The 15574-nt window shown below is 43.9% G+C and overlaps 1 protein-coding gene and 1 pseudogene across 2 annotated transcripts in view; both read left to right on the top strand.

Annotated features, from left to right (window-relative positions):
• LOC104865047 overlaps nucleotides 1-14792 on the top strand; it is a 31672-nt pseudogene extending 16880 nt beyond the window's left edge.
• Nucleotides 14793-14805: 13 nt separating this feature from the next.
• The window catches only part of Nod1 (nucleotide binding oligomerization domain containing 1), a 25699-nt gene continuing 24930 nt past the window's right edge, over nucleotides 14806-15574 (top strand). For both annotated transcript variants that reach the window (XR_004514801.1, XM_033757550.1), the window contains exon 1: nucleotides 14806-15029. Coding sequence is in view for 1 of the 2 variants with exons in the window: in XM_033757550.1 (XP_033613441.1) it covers nucleotides 14829-15029 (201 nt within the window). In the remaining variant the exon portion in view is untranslated. The remainder of the gene's footprint in view (nucleotides 15030-15574) is intronic.

Here is a 15574-nt window from a genome sequence, read left to right as displayed (position 1 = left end):
TATTCTGATCTATTTATCTATATAGATGTCACTCCACTCAAGATCTAGACCATTTCTAGGTTTCTATAACTTTCCCTGTTCCTCTTTGCAGCCACTGTTTCCCCAGTTTCCATCTGTACCATTCCCCAGGAAACCAGGGATCTAATGTTTAGATTTGATTTTCAGAATCCTATGCATGCAATCATATACTGTGTTCCATATGTGTGTCTGTGTGTGTGGTTTCTTTCAACCTAATACCTGTGATTCATTGCATTTGTTTTTCATTCACATTTATTATTGATTAATATTCCATTAGACAGCTATACCATTCTGTGTTTATCCATTCATGACTTGGGTAGGAGCTACAAACTCCGAACTCCCTTATGGAAAAAAGAAAATAACCTATGAGGCCTCCTATTTTTTTTTTTTTTTTTTTTTTCTCTCGAGGTACTGGGAATCAAACTTAGGATCTCACCCTTGCAAGGCAAGGCTGCACTGCCACTGAGCTAAATCCCCCACCTGGAGGGTTTGTTTTGTTTTGTTTTGTGTTTTGTTTTGGTACCAAGGATGGACTACGGAGCTTGGGCTTGCCAGGCATCTGGCAGCACCACTGAGCAAAATCCCCGGCCCTAGCCTCCTATGCTTTTCAAAAGGCTGATTTCTAGAAAGGGAAGTCACTAACCCTTTTCACAAGCTGTTGACACATACTGTGAAATGGTTTTCCTTTCCAGAGGTTCCCACCAGGTCACTCTCTTACCAGGGAGACAGAGTCCCTCCTGACTACACCAAAGAGCATGTTTGTACCAAAGTATCCAAGGCTGCAAAACTGTATCTAAGATGTGTCTGTTGAGCACTTGTTAGTCTAAATGAAAATGTGCTATTAGTGTAAGCAAAACAACCAGATTTCAAGAGCTTAGTATGAAAATAATGTAAAATATTTCCTTAATACATTTTATGACAATTAAATAATATTTTGAACATATTGAGCTAAATGAAATATATTATTAAAGTTAACTTCACCTGTTTGTTTTTAGTTTTAACTAATGTGGCTTCTAGAAATTTAAAATTACCATTAGGCTTTTATTTCAACTAAGTTACAGAATTACTAATTTTTTTCTATACTTCTTTGCTCCTGCGCTTCCCCCAGGCCCTACTTCCTTCTGGTCAGAGCTGCTTTCCTGACTCCTCTCTTCAAGGCTGGGCAGACTTTTTATTTCCTTACAAGCTCAAATTGCAGGATGAGTCCTGGGCATCAGTTTCCACAATAATCCTGCAGTGATGAATTGCTCCTAGGATTCTTTTATTTTAGGAATTAAATTTATCTGGGCAGATCAGAAAGCCAGAAAGAGCTGGATGTCAGGGTGCACATCTGTGAATCCTGCTACTTACTCTAGAGCACTTTTTAGAGACCAAGTACCCAAACTGCAACCCCAAACCTACACACAGTATTTATTCCAAAGCGCCAACGCTGCAATTAAACCTGAATACTGAGGTTTTAGTTTAGAAAAAACTCATACACTTGGCTCGCGTGCCAACAGAGAGGGCTGTGTGCGCCTGCCGCGGCACACAGGCCAGAAGTTCACTACCGCTGCGCTAGAGGCTGAGGCAGGAGGACCACAACTTCAAAGCCCGCCTGGAAAACTTTCTGGTCACCTCCATGGCTTGGCTGTTTCCTGGAGCTGCCGCACCAGGATGTCCCCCACCTCTGGTCCTCACTGCTCCACCCTACTGCTGGGAAAGCGGCATCCCATACCGCAGGCCCAGCTCCCAGAACCCTGGCTTGGCCTTGCCTTGCCTTTTCGTGTTCTTTTCCCTTTCCCTTTCCTCTCCCCTTCCCCCATCTCCACAGGACTAACCCTCTATCTGATAAAGACAGTTAGGGTCTCCTCCCAGGGCCAGGAGCACCTGACACTGTGGTGTTTTAGTAATAGATGCCCAGGAAACTCTCCATGGTATGGATTCGGTCTGCCCTTGGCTTCCGTTTGCCAGAACAGTGTTCAGTTTGTTTCATTTCTGACATCGAAACTCAGCGAGTGCCTGCTGCAGTGAGCTGAGCATACCCAGTTAAATGCCAACCCAGAGCTCTGGAGATTACAAAACCACCTCCTGCCAACTGTCTGACAGAACCATACTGCTTGGTTAGGCAGCCAGAAATCAGGAGGTTTCAAGTTCCCATCTTTGGGGGAGAGGGGGAGATGTCTGTGATTATTACAGGAAAATCCACGAAGATGAGCCACTGTTTTTGTGGAGATCACAGGTCCAGAGACAGAAGCAGTGAGTAAAACGGCCCTTGTGAGAGACAGATAAGGGAAGTTGTGCAACCTTGTTCCCAGCCTCCAAAAGAGGGCAGGGTGACATTAAAAACTTCAAACTCACTCCATGAGAAAATAACTTCTTTCTTAGTTCCCTCTCAAACTTTTATCTTAAAAGCTCAGTTCTGTGCTATTCTGTCTTTAGTATCTCCCAGACATTTCCAAAAAAAAGGCCTCAAAACCGGAGTTATTTGAGAGAGAATCACTAGCTGTGATACATTTACATTGTTTTCTTTCTGATAAATTTGTTTTTGTTTCACTTTCTATTTATTGTGAGTTTTTTTCTGTTTCCAGTGATGATGTAAAATCTTATTTCAATTTAATCTATTATAGTTTTTTAAACTCAATTTAAAGCCAAAAGTTAATATACAGGTATAGAGGCACATGCCTGTAATTCCAGCACTCAAGAGGCTGAGGCAGAAGGATTGCTGCGAGTTTGCAGCCAGCCTGGGCTACACAGTGAGTTCAAGACCAACCTGAAATACATAATAAGACCCTATGTCAAAAACTCCAAGCAGTTTCTCAAGTGGGTCACAGAATTGACCACAGTAGAAGAGGTCTCATTGAATTGTTAGCACCCTTTGAGTGACACCACAATTAATCATCCCATACCTTTAAATTCTCTTCAGTAAGTATTTCTTGCCCTTCCTTTGTTTAGAATGTTATGTTAAATTATCACTTGCTCACTCTCTCTGAGGCTACCAAGGAAAGTTATTGTGTGGGATCCAGCTGAGAATCTCTGTAGAAGTTTAGTAATTTCATAAGTTAAAAATAAAAAAAGGAAGGTAAAGGAAGTAGGTCAGAAAGGAAACTCTCATATGACTTGGCGGAAAAAAATTTGAGAGCCACCGGACTTGAATGTTAACAGGTTTGAGTCACAGAACATAAATTAATGACACTGAGAGTGTTCAGAGGTCTGTGGATTTTTTAAAGCTCAACAACAACAACAACAAAATTTAAACTATCTCCTTGAAACATATGGACTATCCTATTTAGACAAAGAAATGAGTAGCCAGTTCAAGGTCTTTCCACCTCCAAGATGGCGATGATTCATTCTGCAAGCACAAGAATGACTAAAAAAGTAGCAGAAAGATCTTACTTTTGTTGTCATTGTTACAAGAAATCAAACTGGTACAAGTTTGAGCTAACTCCAATGAGCTGAAGTTATTTTTTAAATACCCAAATAAAATAGCTTGGATCTTCTACCCAGACGGGAAGCTCAGCAGGTGCATGAGGGCTCCCAGGGAGACAGGGGCCTTTGCTAGTCACAGAACACTGAGGACTCCATGCCTGCTCTCTGTCCTTCACTCCACACATGGCATTGCTTCTGCTTCCTTCTCCGAAGTGCTGGACATAATAGATTTTGCAGAGAATATGATAGTGAAGCAGAATTAAAAAAAAACAACAAGTTTCCCCAAACTTAAGCAGTTCCCCCCCAGACTTCCCCTCTCTATGGCTGTTGTCTCTTGTTCTACTACAGATAAAATAGTAACTTTGTTCCTGTAAGTACGTTTTTATGACCCCTCACTTCTATGAGATCCTGTTCTTTTTCCATCAAGGTATGCTAGGTTGCAAAACTATCACTACTTGGTTAACTGCCTTTGTCCTGTGTCTGAAAACCCACTTATTCATGCACACAAGTTTTGCGCCACTAGGTAGACTGACCCCTTTGACTGCATGTATAAACTAGAGCCCTTTTCTTTGTTTGGGGCTCAGCCTTTGGATGTGAATCCACTGAGCTGGTGTGCACCTAAATAAATCCTTCTGTTTTACCCAACCGTTGGTCTCTCAAATTCTACAACATCCCCTGGCAACCATGAAAGGACTGGAGACAACAGTCTTACTTGCAGGTCCAGGGATCCCAAGTTGTTGGAGACCTCAAGACCCTGGTATCTCCGGGTGAGACTTAAACTCAGTGAGGAAATGGGCTCTCCTGTGGCCTGGCATCCTCCCTTGTCAGAGCAGTGGAACCTGAGGGCTACAAGATAATTCTGGAACAGTGCACTATAGGGCCAAGTAAGATTTTGGGGCCTAAGGTAGGACCTATCCCATAAGGATGAAAGGGGAGCTTGATTTACTCCCAGGGTGTACTGAATAGTTGGGCTTGGATTAAATCAGACAAAAACCTACAACCCCAAGTTAGAAACTCAGGTGTGACCAGCAGTGAGAATGGCTTGCAAGAGCTTTTCCAGAGGTCTTCCATGTAATCCAACCCAGGCAAGTTTGGACAAACCTACACCCAAGTTGGGAAGAGGAACCAAAAACAGAGTTGCGTGATTGTGAATGAGCGGAGTAAAGTGTATGGGGCCATGGGTCTCTTAGCATATAGACTGAGCAAGTGCAGGCCAGGCCAGGACTAGCGGTGATCTGCATAAGGCTTATGGAGACACCCCACACATGGCAGATAAGTCGTGAAGTCCAAGTTCAGGTTTATACAAACCCTCTGATTGCTAAGCAGTGCCTGAAAACTCCCAGGAGAAAGTCTAATTGGCCTAAAGCAAAAGTGATTGAGAGATTGCTTAGCACCATAAGAGAGAGGATATGGGAGGCAAAGCATCAAAACCCACCCCATTAGAGTGCATGTTGAAAAACTTTAATAAGAAAGGCTACACGGGGGACTGTGGAATAAAGCTGACACCCTAGAAGTTGAGAACTCTGTGAAATTGATTGGCCTTCCTTTGATATTGGATGTCCAGCCAAAGAGACAATAGATAGGGGAACAATTGGGCATGTATTTCAGGTGATGACAGGATGGAGGACAGCTGAGGCATCCAGACAAATCTCCTTACATTGACTTATGGCTGAATATAGTCCCGACCTGACCTGCATGGGTATAGCCCTGACTGGTGGCATACTGCAAAACATCTGTGGCCAGTGCTGAGCCTAAAACAAAAGGGAAAGAGAAATCAGCCCTGCCAGGAGACTCAGGGGAAAAAGAAAGGGCAGCAAAAAGAACAAGAAAACCAGTTTTCCAGGAGCCTCCAGAGGAGGCAGAGATTCCCCCCTTACACCTCAGTCTGTCCCCGCTTACCAAGGCCAGCCCACAGGGAAGCAGGATCAGATGACAACAAATTCCAGGAATCACCCTAGAGGAAAAAATCAAAACCATGGCTCCAGGAGCGAAAAGAGTGTAAGACTTGAATAAGCTAAAGTGACTCCATGCTAATAGGCCAGACTGTGCTTCTTCATTTGCTAATTGCTAATTTGGCTAACAGCCCGCCCAGGGGCAAATGGTATGACAAAAGGTGACCACAGAACATTTCCTGCATAAGATAAGCAATGTGTTTGCAGTCTTGTTCTGTGAATTCCCTGACTCTTTGTTTAGAAAATCCTTATAAAAAGTACCTCAGCCCCTGAGCAGTTGCCTCTCTGAGCTACCGTGCTCCAGGAGTGCCGTCTGGCCAGACTAATAAAGGTCTGTTTACCATCTAGCCTGTTGTGTTCCCTCCTGGGTTTCTCGTTTCTGCATCGAGCTCCCAGAGCCTCGCTGGGTGTTAGGGCCCAGCATCGTGGAGGCCTTTTTGGCTGTTCATGGCTTTCGGGAGTAAGGCCCTGGGTCTTGCCTCCGGAGCCATTGTTGGGCTATAAGACTCAGCATCGCGGAGGCCTTTTTGGCTGTTCACGCTCCATGGAGTGAAAGTGAGACTTTAAGTCTTACAATGAGGAGGGCCCAAAAAGCCACCTCTGATTAGGTCATGCAAAGACTTTGCAGATGTCCTTTCAGGAAACTAGGGGATCTCATTTATTATGATACAGATGGCCAAATCCAAGGAGAACAACAGATTTATCTATCAGCCCTTCTCAACCACTGACCTCCTTAACTGGAAATACCCATGTTCCCTGCTATGCAGAGAGGCTCCAGGACCTGATACATTTGGTGCAGTTCATCTTCTGGACACATAATCCAACCTGGCAGTTTGCAAACAGCTTCTCCTGACACCGTTTAACACTGAAGAGAGCCAGAGAGTTACCGAGTTGGAAAACAATGGCCCAGCAGGCATGAAGAATGTTCAAACATATGCTCAGGACCATTTCCCTGAGACAGACCCTCCCTGGGACTTAAGTGATGCAGCTCAGTTACAGCACTTGTAGAGGTACCACGAGGCTCTCCTGAAAGGTTTAAAGGAGGGTAAAAAGGGAGCAATCATATTTTTGAGGAAGATATCAAAAATACTCCAGGGGCTGATGAAAGTTCCAGCCAGTTTTTTTTGTTTGTCTTTCTTTCTTTTCCCAGCCAGTTTTACAAGAGGCTCTGTGAGGCATTTTGATTCTATACCTCATTTAGTCCTGAGGCTGCTGAGGTAAACACATGGTAAACACATCCTTTGTGGGACAGGCTCAAGGAGACATCAGGTGAAAACTACAAAAGCTAGGGGGTTTTGCTGTCATGAATGTGGCTCAGTTTTTAGAGGTGGCTACCAATTTGTACATTAGCTGTGACCGGGAGGCCAAGTAGAGAGCCAATCAGAGGCTCCTAAAAGAGGGAGCTCTGTTGACAATGGCACTCATGGCAGGGTGGGGTGATGGAAGTCATGAAGGGGAGGGGCATGGACATGATTGGGGAAGGGGCAAAACCAGGCAAGGACCCAAGAATTGGCCAAGGCTAGATTGGGATCATTTTGTACAATGCAAAAAAAGCAGGGAGAAGACTAGAAAAATAAGTGCCCAGAAAACAATGGTAGAGATGATAAAATTATAAAACCAGGAGATCACCTGCTAAAGGCTACCATCCCCAGAAGGGGCCAGACACCAACCTCATCAGACTGGCAAGAACTTAAGGTTATAAAGATTAGGCAAGACCAGGCTCCATCTTAGGCCCCCAGGAGCCCATGGTCACAATAAAAGTAGGGGGTCTGAAAGGGGGGTTCGCGTGCCCTTTCGGGTGCCCCTTCCCAATTAGGCCACTCACGCATCGAGAGGTCCGGCAGGAGATCTTTATTGTAGGGAGGCGAGCAGGAGGCAGGAAGGCAGAGAGAGAGAGAGAGAGAGAGAGAGGAGGAAGAAGAAGCAGAAGGAGAGAGAAGAACAAAGAAAGGAAGGTCCTTTTATCAGTTTTGGGGTGAGCTATTGCTTATTTATGAGGAGTGAGTTACTTTTAACCTATCACAGGCCAGATTGCTTTTATGGGCCCAGTCCTGCAGACACAGGTTTCAACTTTCCTGGACCACTGTGGCCTTGGGGGGGAGGGAAACCAGAGATAAGGGTATGAGGTCATTTTAGGAGCCAAGATGTACCAGGAGAATGCAGCCTGTGAGGCGGCGTCACAGCATACTTTAACATGATCAATTTCCTAACAGGGTCAATTGATAGACTTTCTGGTAGATAGTGGGGGTAAACACTGGATAGTGACACAACCCACTACTTATCCAAAAAACGTGAGACTGTTATTACAGCCATTGGGGTCCTACAGAACACACCATTTTGCTGACCTAAAAGATGTGTCACAGGGGAACAAGAGATCCAATATGAATTTCTGTATCTTCCCAAACTTCCCAGTTCATCTTCTAGGAACAAACATACTCCAAAAACTACAGGCCCAAATTGCTTTTGGACCACAAGGAAATGTGACTTTAAGTCTGACTCATCTAGGAGCCATAGGTAACCCTTACTGCCCCACAAGCTAAAGAGTAGAGACTGTATTCAGAAAGGTCACCAAAGCCAAGAACAGATGAGCCACATGGGCTGACACAAAAGTTTTCTGGGGTACGCGCCAAAGATGACACACCCGGTCTGGCTGTAAATCAAATGCCAGTGGTAGGGGGACTAAAACCAAGGGCAATTCCAGTTCAAATCTGCCAATATCCGCTCCCCTAGTAAGCCATACAAGGTATTCAAGGACATTTAAAATAGCTCCTAGAACATGGAATCTTGGCTAGGTGCCAGTCTTCTTGAAACACCCTACTTTTGCTGGTATGCAAACTGGGAACTAATGAATATAGACCTGAACAACACTTGTGTGCTGTAAATCAGGTCACTAAAACCATTTACCCCACAGTACCAAATTGTTATACATTGATAGGACTCATTCCAACATGTGCTACCTGGTTTATTTTCTTGGACTTGAAAGATGCCCTTTTCTATCTCTGCCTTACACCAGTGAGTCAGCCCATCTTTACATTTCAATGGGAAGATCCTGTCATGGGCATAAAGGAACAGTTAACCTGGACTGTGCTTCCCCAAGGATTCTCTCCTACAATCTGTGGCTCTCCTACAATTTGTGGAGAGGCACTTGCTACCAACCTTAAAATCTTCATCACACCAGAGGACAATTGCACCTTCCTACACCTGTGAGGACTGCTATCAAGGAACTAAAGTCTTTCTTCATCTACTTTGGAAGGCTGGATATAAGGTGTCCATGAAAAAGGCACAAGTCTGCTGACAGAAGGTCAGATATGTAGGCTTCCTAGTGACACAAGGGGAGTACCAGCTGGGCAATGAACAAAACGGCGTCTGTGCCCTTTCAATCTCAGCCACCTGATGCCAGATAAAAGAGTTTTTTTTTGGGGGAGCAGGATTCTGTCATATCTAGAGCCCAAATTTCTCACTTAGCGCTCAGCCCTTATAGGAAGTCATCAAAGGGAATGAAAAGGAGCCCCCTCCTCTGGGAAGCTGGCCAGGAAAGAGCATTTAAACCAATCAAAACACCCTGACTCAGGCCCTAGTCTTAAGACTGCCAGATATAACCAAGTCTTTCTTCCTGTATGTCCAGAAGTGGAAGAGAATTGCCATAAGAATCCTAACTCAGGTCATGTATTCCTGGCATCACTCATTGGCACACTTGTCAAAACAATTAGACTCTGTGGCCCTAGGATGCCTCCATGCTTTAGGGTACTTGCTTCTACCACCCTGCTGACACAGGAGGCTGAAAAGCTGACTTTGGGACAACAATTGACTACAAGTACTACACTCAGTTATAACCTTATTAGACCAGAGAGGACACCATTAGTTATCAAATCCTATAAAAGTTTTATTGGTAATTTTATTGGTTATCAGGGGCTCCTATGTGAAAATCCTCAAATAACTCTAGAGATAGTAAACACTCTTAACTATGCTGCTTGGTTCCTGGTCAAACCGGAAGTCCCTTCATAATTGTGTAGAAACCATAGACAAAGTGTTCTTGAGCCACAGAGATCTCACAGATCACTCTCTCAGATACCCAGATGTTAAATACATCACAGATTTTTAAAAAAACAGTTTTATACTGGAAAGAGTCTGACAGGCAGGATTTACAGTGGTGACTGTAGGGAATAGGGGAAGGGGACATTACTAGAACTCTACAGTAAGTCCCACTCTCCTGTGAGCCATGACAGAACAAGGCAAATTAACTTATTAGACAGAAAAGGTAGAAAAATGAGACTTAGAGAAAAAGCTGAGCTTTGGGCCTGATCAGTGCTACTCTGAGTGGCAAAGATGAAAGCCCCTGAATCTGCCACCTTTCATTCAGTACATCGGGAGACACAGATATAACAAACGGCTCAGGACATAGAGTTCAGGACCTCAAGAGAAACAAATGTTTCTGGGGGTGGGCACTGAAAATCCTAGAACAATGAGGAACATTGCAGATGAAGATTTTGTTCCTCCCAGGATATCTTCAGCTACTGCAGTCTTATCCTGAAGCTTCACAGCAATACTGGACCACTGAGGGCCTAGCTGTGACCGGAGGCCAAAATGGAGCCATGTCTTGAAATGCCATAGCTGGCCTGTAGGCAGGAGAACTAGGCCTAATCACGTGAGTTTCCCAAAATTATGTACAGTTGCTCCCAACAGTGATACTGGACTCTGTGATAGAGGCTCAGCCTCTACCTACTGGAAGCTTAGCCCAGAAGGCAGAGCTAATAGCTTTGACAAGGGCTCTTTTGCTACCAAAAGACAAATAGGCTAACATCTATACTGATTCCAAATATGCCTTTGCTATGTTACATGTTCATAGAGCTATATATAGAGAGGGAACTTCTAACTGCTGGGGGAAAAGAAAGTATAAAGAACATTTTTTACAATTTCTAGTTGCTGTATAGCCCTGAAATTTCTAGATACCCCCAAAAAAGTGGCTGTTATACACTGCTGGAGACACCAATAGACTAGAACATTAGAGGCCAGAAAAAAAAGAAAAGGTAGATAGGAAAGCAAAACAGGCTGCTATGACATCCCTATAACTCATAAGAGGGGCCCTGGCCATGCCCCTCATCCCAGAGCCTCCTCTCCTAGAGACCCCAAATTACTCTTCAAATAAAAAAGCTTGGTTTTCTCAAGAATCTAAAAATTATATAGAGAGAAGATGATAAAAATTCTCCAGTGGGAAACTGGCCATCCCTGAAATGATGGCCCCAAGGTTTGTAAAACAATTCTATCAAGGGTCTCATATGGGAAAAATGATACCAGAGACTATCATTCTCTGTACCATGGCTCACTGCCATCACCTGAGCTGTTTGTGAGCAGTATTTAACCTATAATCAAAGCAACCAAGGCAAGGGCCCAGCTGGCCCCCTAGTATTTAAGAAATGGGTGCTACCCCTTGTAAGAATTTGCATATGGACTTCATTGAACTAGCTTTAGTGGGAGTTTATGTTGGCACTTGTCTGTACCCTTTCAGGATGAGTTGATGTTTTCCCCACAAAAAATACTAAAGGTTCTGTGAAGGGACATCATCCCAATATTCAGACTGCCCCTGACCGTAGGGTCAGACAATTGATGGGCATTCATAACTAAGATAGACCAGAGACTCTCACAGATGTTAAAAATAAAATAAAAATTACACACAGCCTACCAGCCACAGAGCTCAGGGAAAGTAAATTGCATGAACCAGGCACTCAAACAATTGTTAAAAAAATATTACCAAGAAACCCACTTGAGATAGGATCAGGTCCTGCCCATGGTCCTCCTCTGAGTCAGTTGCACCCTGACCAAACAAACTTGGTATTCCCCTTATGAGATCTCGGTCAGCCGGCCACCCCCAATCACAGGTCAAATCAAGGGTGATCGCTACAAACTAGAGGAATTGACTCTAAAAAAGGCAGATGTAGGCTTTAAAATTAGCCATGGGAGATATTCATGGCTGGGTACATGAGAGAATGTCCATACATCTGACAGACCCAATACAAGCTTGGGAACTTTGGGTCAAGCAATAGAATCCAACCACTCTGAGACCCATATGGGATGCGCCCCATACTGTAATTTTGTCCACCCCTAATGCTGTTAAAGTTGCAAGAACTGTGCCTTGGATCCACCAGTTGGATAAAACTGGCAGCCCAAGACAAGTGGATCAGCTACCAGATTCCAGATCATCCAAACTGGCTAATCCTATGGTGAAACCAAGCTGCCACCAGAAATGGCAGCCCTGCTGTAGTCACTCTGAAGGCTGACTAGTCTATGCATGGCTGAAGCCTGAGGAAAAAGCAACCTGCTTTGGTCACTCCAGAAGTGAATCAGTCCACACACAGCTGAAGCTTGAGGATCAACATGGAATTAAAACATCAGCAGAAGTTGTTTTTCCTTTTTGTTATAATTCTCCCTTTCTCCCTACTAGGAGAGAAATTCCCAGAGGGATGCTTCTACTAAATCTATATCACACGATCAGGGAGCATCATAACAAGAACCCTGCTATATCATTCCTATTATAAATGTACACCAGGGAACTTGTACTCATAAACAACCTACTTTGCCTGTGATCCAGGAGACAACCAGCCTTACATCTGGTATGACCCCAAGTGTCTACCTTATGAAATCTGGTTCAAGGTCCATTCTGGGAAGGAGGGAATAGGTGAGGGTGGCCTTTTAAACAAAACTAAGTTCCCTCCAAATCATAAAGGGGTCATTTCTCTGTACTTTTATATATGCCAGGCAACATATCTGAAACCTTATGTGACGGTCTGTCATGGGAAAGATATCATAGGAATTGTCATACTCTTATGTGCACCTCAGAAAGAGACAGACCATTAGTGGTTCCCTCCCCCTCCATCACATCAAGACTCCAAATTATACAACTAAAACTGTGTGACTTGGGATACTGGCCAATCCAACACAATATATAAAATACTGGGGCAAGAAGCTACAATCCTTACAGAATTATCTACTGACCAAATTGTCAGATAAAAACCTGTAATCCTATAAACTTCACTCTTCTAAAGGAGGATCTGCCTGAATAGGCTGTAAGTTACCCTCTGACATTAAATCTTGGCTAACGAGGACCATACCGGAAGATCTATATGTTTTATGAGAAAGACTTGTACCCATTTGGCCCAACAATTCCAAGCCTTCAACTCGTACTATAAACCTACTCAATAAGAGTTACCTGAACCCTCTCTCCTGGCCAGAAACCTGGAAAGCCCCAAGCCTCAGCATCTCAGTGTTATGTCTGTGGGCAACTAACATGGAAGACCAATGGCCATGACAAGCAAGAAAATTGGTGCCACAAGATGACCTCATCCTATCTACATCTTCCCAACTCCACGTTCACAAACCTGAGCATCTAGCATTTAAAACCTCTGCCGTTGGTAGGTTCTACATCACTTGCTAGGGAAAAGCTTTCACAGACTCAGTGGGAGAATGAACTTGTCTGAGGCAACAATACTACAATGAGATGCTTATATAAAAAAAACAACAACCAAAAAACTTTGTGATGAGAAAAACAAATAATTCCCAGTTACCCCAGCCGTATCTATTCTCTTGTTTTCCCTCTTTACACCACTCTTAGCACCAGTTAGAGGCCCCAAATGACTAAAAGGCACCCCCCCTGGTCTCTATTGGGTCTGTAGATTATGGCCATACTGTCAACTACCAGCTAAATGGTCAGGGGCCTGTATACTGGGGACAGTGAGACTATCCTCTCTAATCCCCTTGAGACAGGAATAAGCTCTAAGGTACCTTGTCTATAAAAAGTCAATAAAAATGTAAAAGATTAATTAAAAGTAAGAGATTAAAAAGATGATAAAATGGGGCTGGGGATTTAGCTCAGTGGCACCACTCCTGCCTAGCAAGCACAAGGTCCTGAGTTTGATCCCTGGTACTGAAAAGAAAAAAAAAAAAGACTGGCCTTAGACTACCTCCTGGCTCAGGAATGAGGGGTATGCAAAAAGTTCAGTCTAACTAACTGCTGCCTAGAGATTGTTGACAATAAAAATGTCATCAAAGATATTACTGCCAGAATTAAAAAATTAGCCCATGTTCCAGTCCAAAAATAGATAGTGTCCAGATTCTCTCTTCATAAGCTGGTTTTCATCCTGTAGAGGATTCAGGACCTTGATAGGAATAGTTCTGGCTATCTTGAGAGTTTGTCTCATTCTCACTCGCCTCTTACCCTTACTTGTCAAAAATGTTCAGTCAGTCATAGAGACCCTGGCAGACAGCCACACCACTGCTGGACCAAGAGCTCTGCCCAAGTACCAACCTTTGCCTAATAGGGAGCCATTCCCCTATAATAGGACAAAAGATAATAATGATGTTCTCTATTAAAACTCATTTATAATAAAGGGGAATTAAGCAGAGAACTTTTTAAAAAGAAATAGAAGACTCCCCAACCTTAAGCAGTTCCCCCTCAGACTTCCCTCCTCCTTATGGCTGCTGTTATTTGTCTATTACACATAAAATAGTAACGTTGCTCCTGTAAGATTTTATGACCCTTCACTTTTATAAGATCCTGTTTTTTTTCCCCACCAAGATATGCTAAGTTGCAAGACTATCACTTCTTGATTAACTACCTTTGTCCTGCTTCTGAAAACCCACTTGTCTGCCCGCCAGTTTCTCACCACTACATAGACCGACCCCTTCAACCTCTAGTACAAAACCAGAGCCCTTTTCTTTATTCAGGGCTCAGCCTTTGGATGTGAATTTACTGAGCTGGTGGGCGCTTAAATAAATCCTCCTGTTTCACCTACTTGTTGATCTCTCTGGTCTTTTAAATTTTGCAGCAACAGTAGTGTGGGTGCGTTGTGGCTCAACCCAGCAGGGACAGTCATGACTGAGAAATCACTGTCCCCATGCTCCTTGGCCCTGGCTACCACATTATTGGCTGCTTTCGGGCCATTCTGTGTCTAGACCCCCTGACCCACCATTACCTCAGTTCTCTGTTCTTGGTTCTGGGTTCACTAAGTTCCTCACTTGAGGATGCAAAAACCTCCAGCCCCCATCAACCTTAGTAAAATAACACATCTTCCCATTTTAACCCAAAGCAGGTCAAGGCATACTTTTGTTTGTGAGAACAGTCATAATTGGACAGTTTTGCTAGTCAAAGTGTTGGCTATCTCTGGTCACCTAGCCTAGTTATGTGGAAAACCCTAAGTAGATGCAATTGAATTATGAAGTTTTCTTTTCCTTTTAAATGCATCTCAGATAAAAGTCCCTGTGATGCTAGGTAGAGAAACCCCAGGACCACTGGTGAGAGTAGGAGGGATCCTTCCACAGATTTTGCTTAGCTGATGACTTCTTTTGTTTCTTCAGGGGCATACTGAGAGGAGGGGCCCTGGAGCCTGATCATTCTTCTGCCAGGAAGACACATGCAGCCAAAGATGAATTTGGGGAGAGCAGCTGCTTGCTACCTGAGCTATGGAAAAGCAGAGCCATCGTGAGATGGAAGGTGGCCCACCAGAGACTCACTCCCACATTAGATTTTTGAAGGTCAACCGGGAACTTCTAGTTACACACATCCGTAACATTCAGTGTCTGGTGGACAACTTGCTGAAGAATGACTACTTCTCAGCAGAGGACGCAGAGATTGTGTGTGCCTGCCCCACCCAACCTGACAAGGTGCTGTGGCAGGATTGTAGGAGCCAGAAGCAGCTTCTCCCTGCTGGCCTGAGGGAGGGATTTTGGGAGAATAGTACACTGGGCAGGATTACGTACTGAGGTCCCCACAGTGTGTGTATGTGTGGCTGGAGCAAGCTCTTACTGCTCAGCCCTCATTGCTGTATTGTTCCTCAAGGGAAGAAGCAAATGAGCATAAAACAGTGGTGGTCACATCCATTCATCCTGAGGGCCTCTCACATTGGGCCAAGACTCAGGACGGGTGCTCCCCTGGGAGGTCTGATAGCTCTGAGTTTCACCTCAGCTTGGTGTTTCTTCTGGAAAAAAAAAAAAACAAACAACAAAAAATGATAGCCATGAGTCCTTGTCAAGTAGAGCAACAGACCTATGTGCTGTGTGACACTGCCAGGGTTCACAGAGGGCAGAACAACTTCCGGCCAAGCCCAGTTGTACAGTCATGTGCTTGGTCCCCTCTCTTGATATATATATATATATATTTTTTTTTTGCAGTTTTAATACCAAGGCTGTTCTTTTTTTTTTTTTTTTTT

The sequence above is a fragment of the Fukomys damarensis genome, unplaced genomic scaffold (genome assembly GCF_012274545.1).
Source record: "Fukomys damarensis isolate Sample0158 unplaced genomic scaffold, DMR_v1.0_HiC HiC_scaffold_4, whole genome shotgun sequence".
NCBI classification, from domain to species: Eukaryota; Metazoa; Chordata; class Mammalia; order Rodentia; family Bathyergidae; genus Fukomys; species Fukomys damarensis.
Note: the sequence above shows the minus strand (reverse complement) of the source record. Positions and strands in the feature narration are given on the sequence as shown.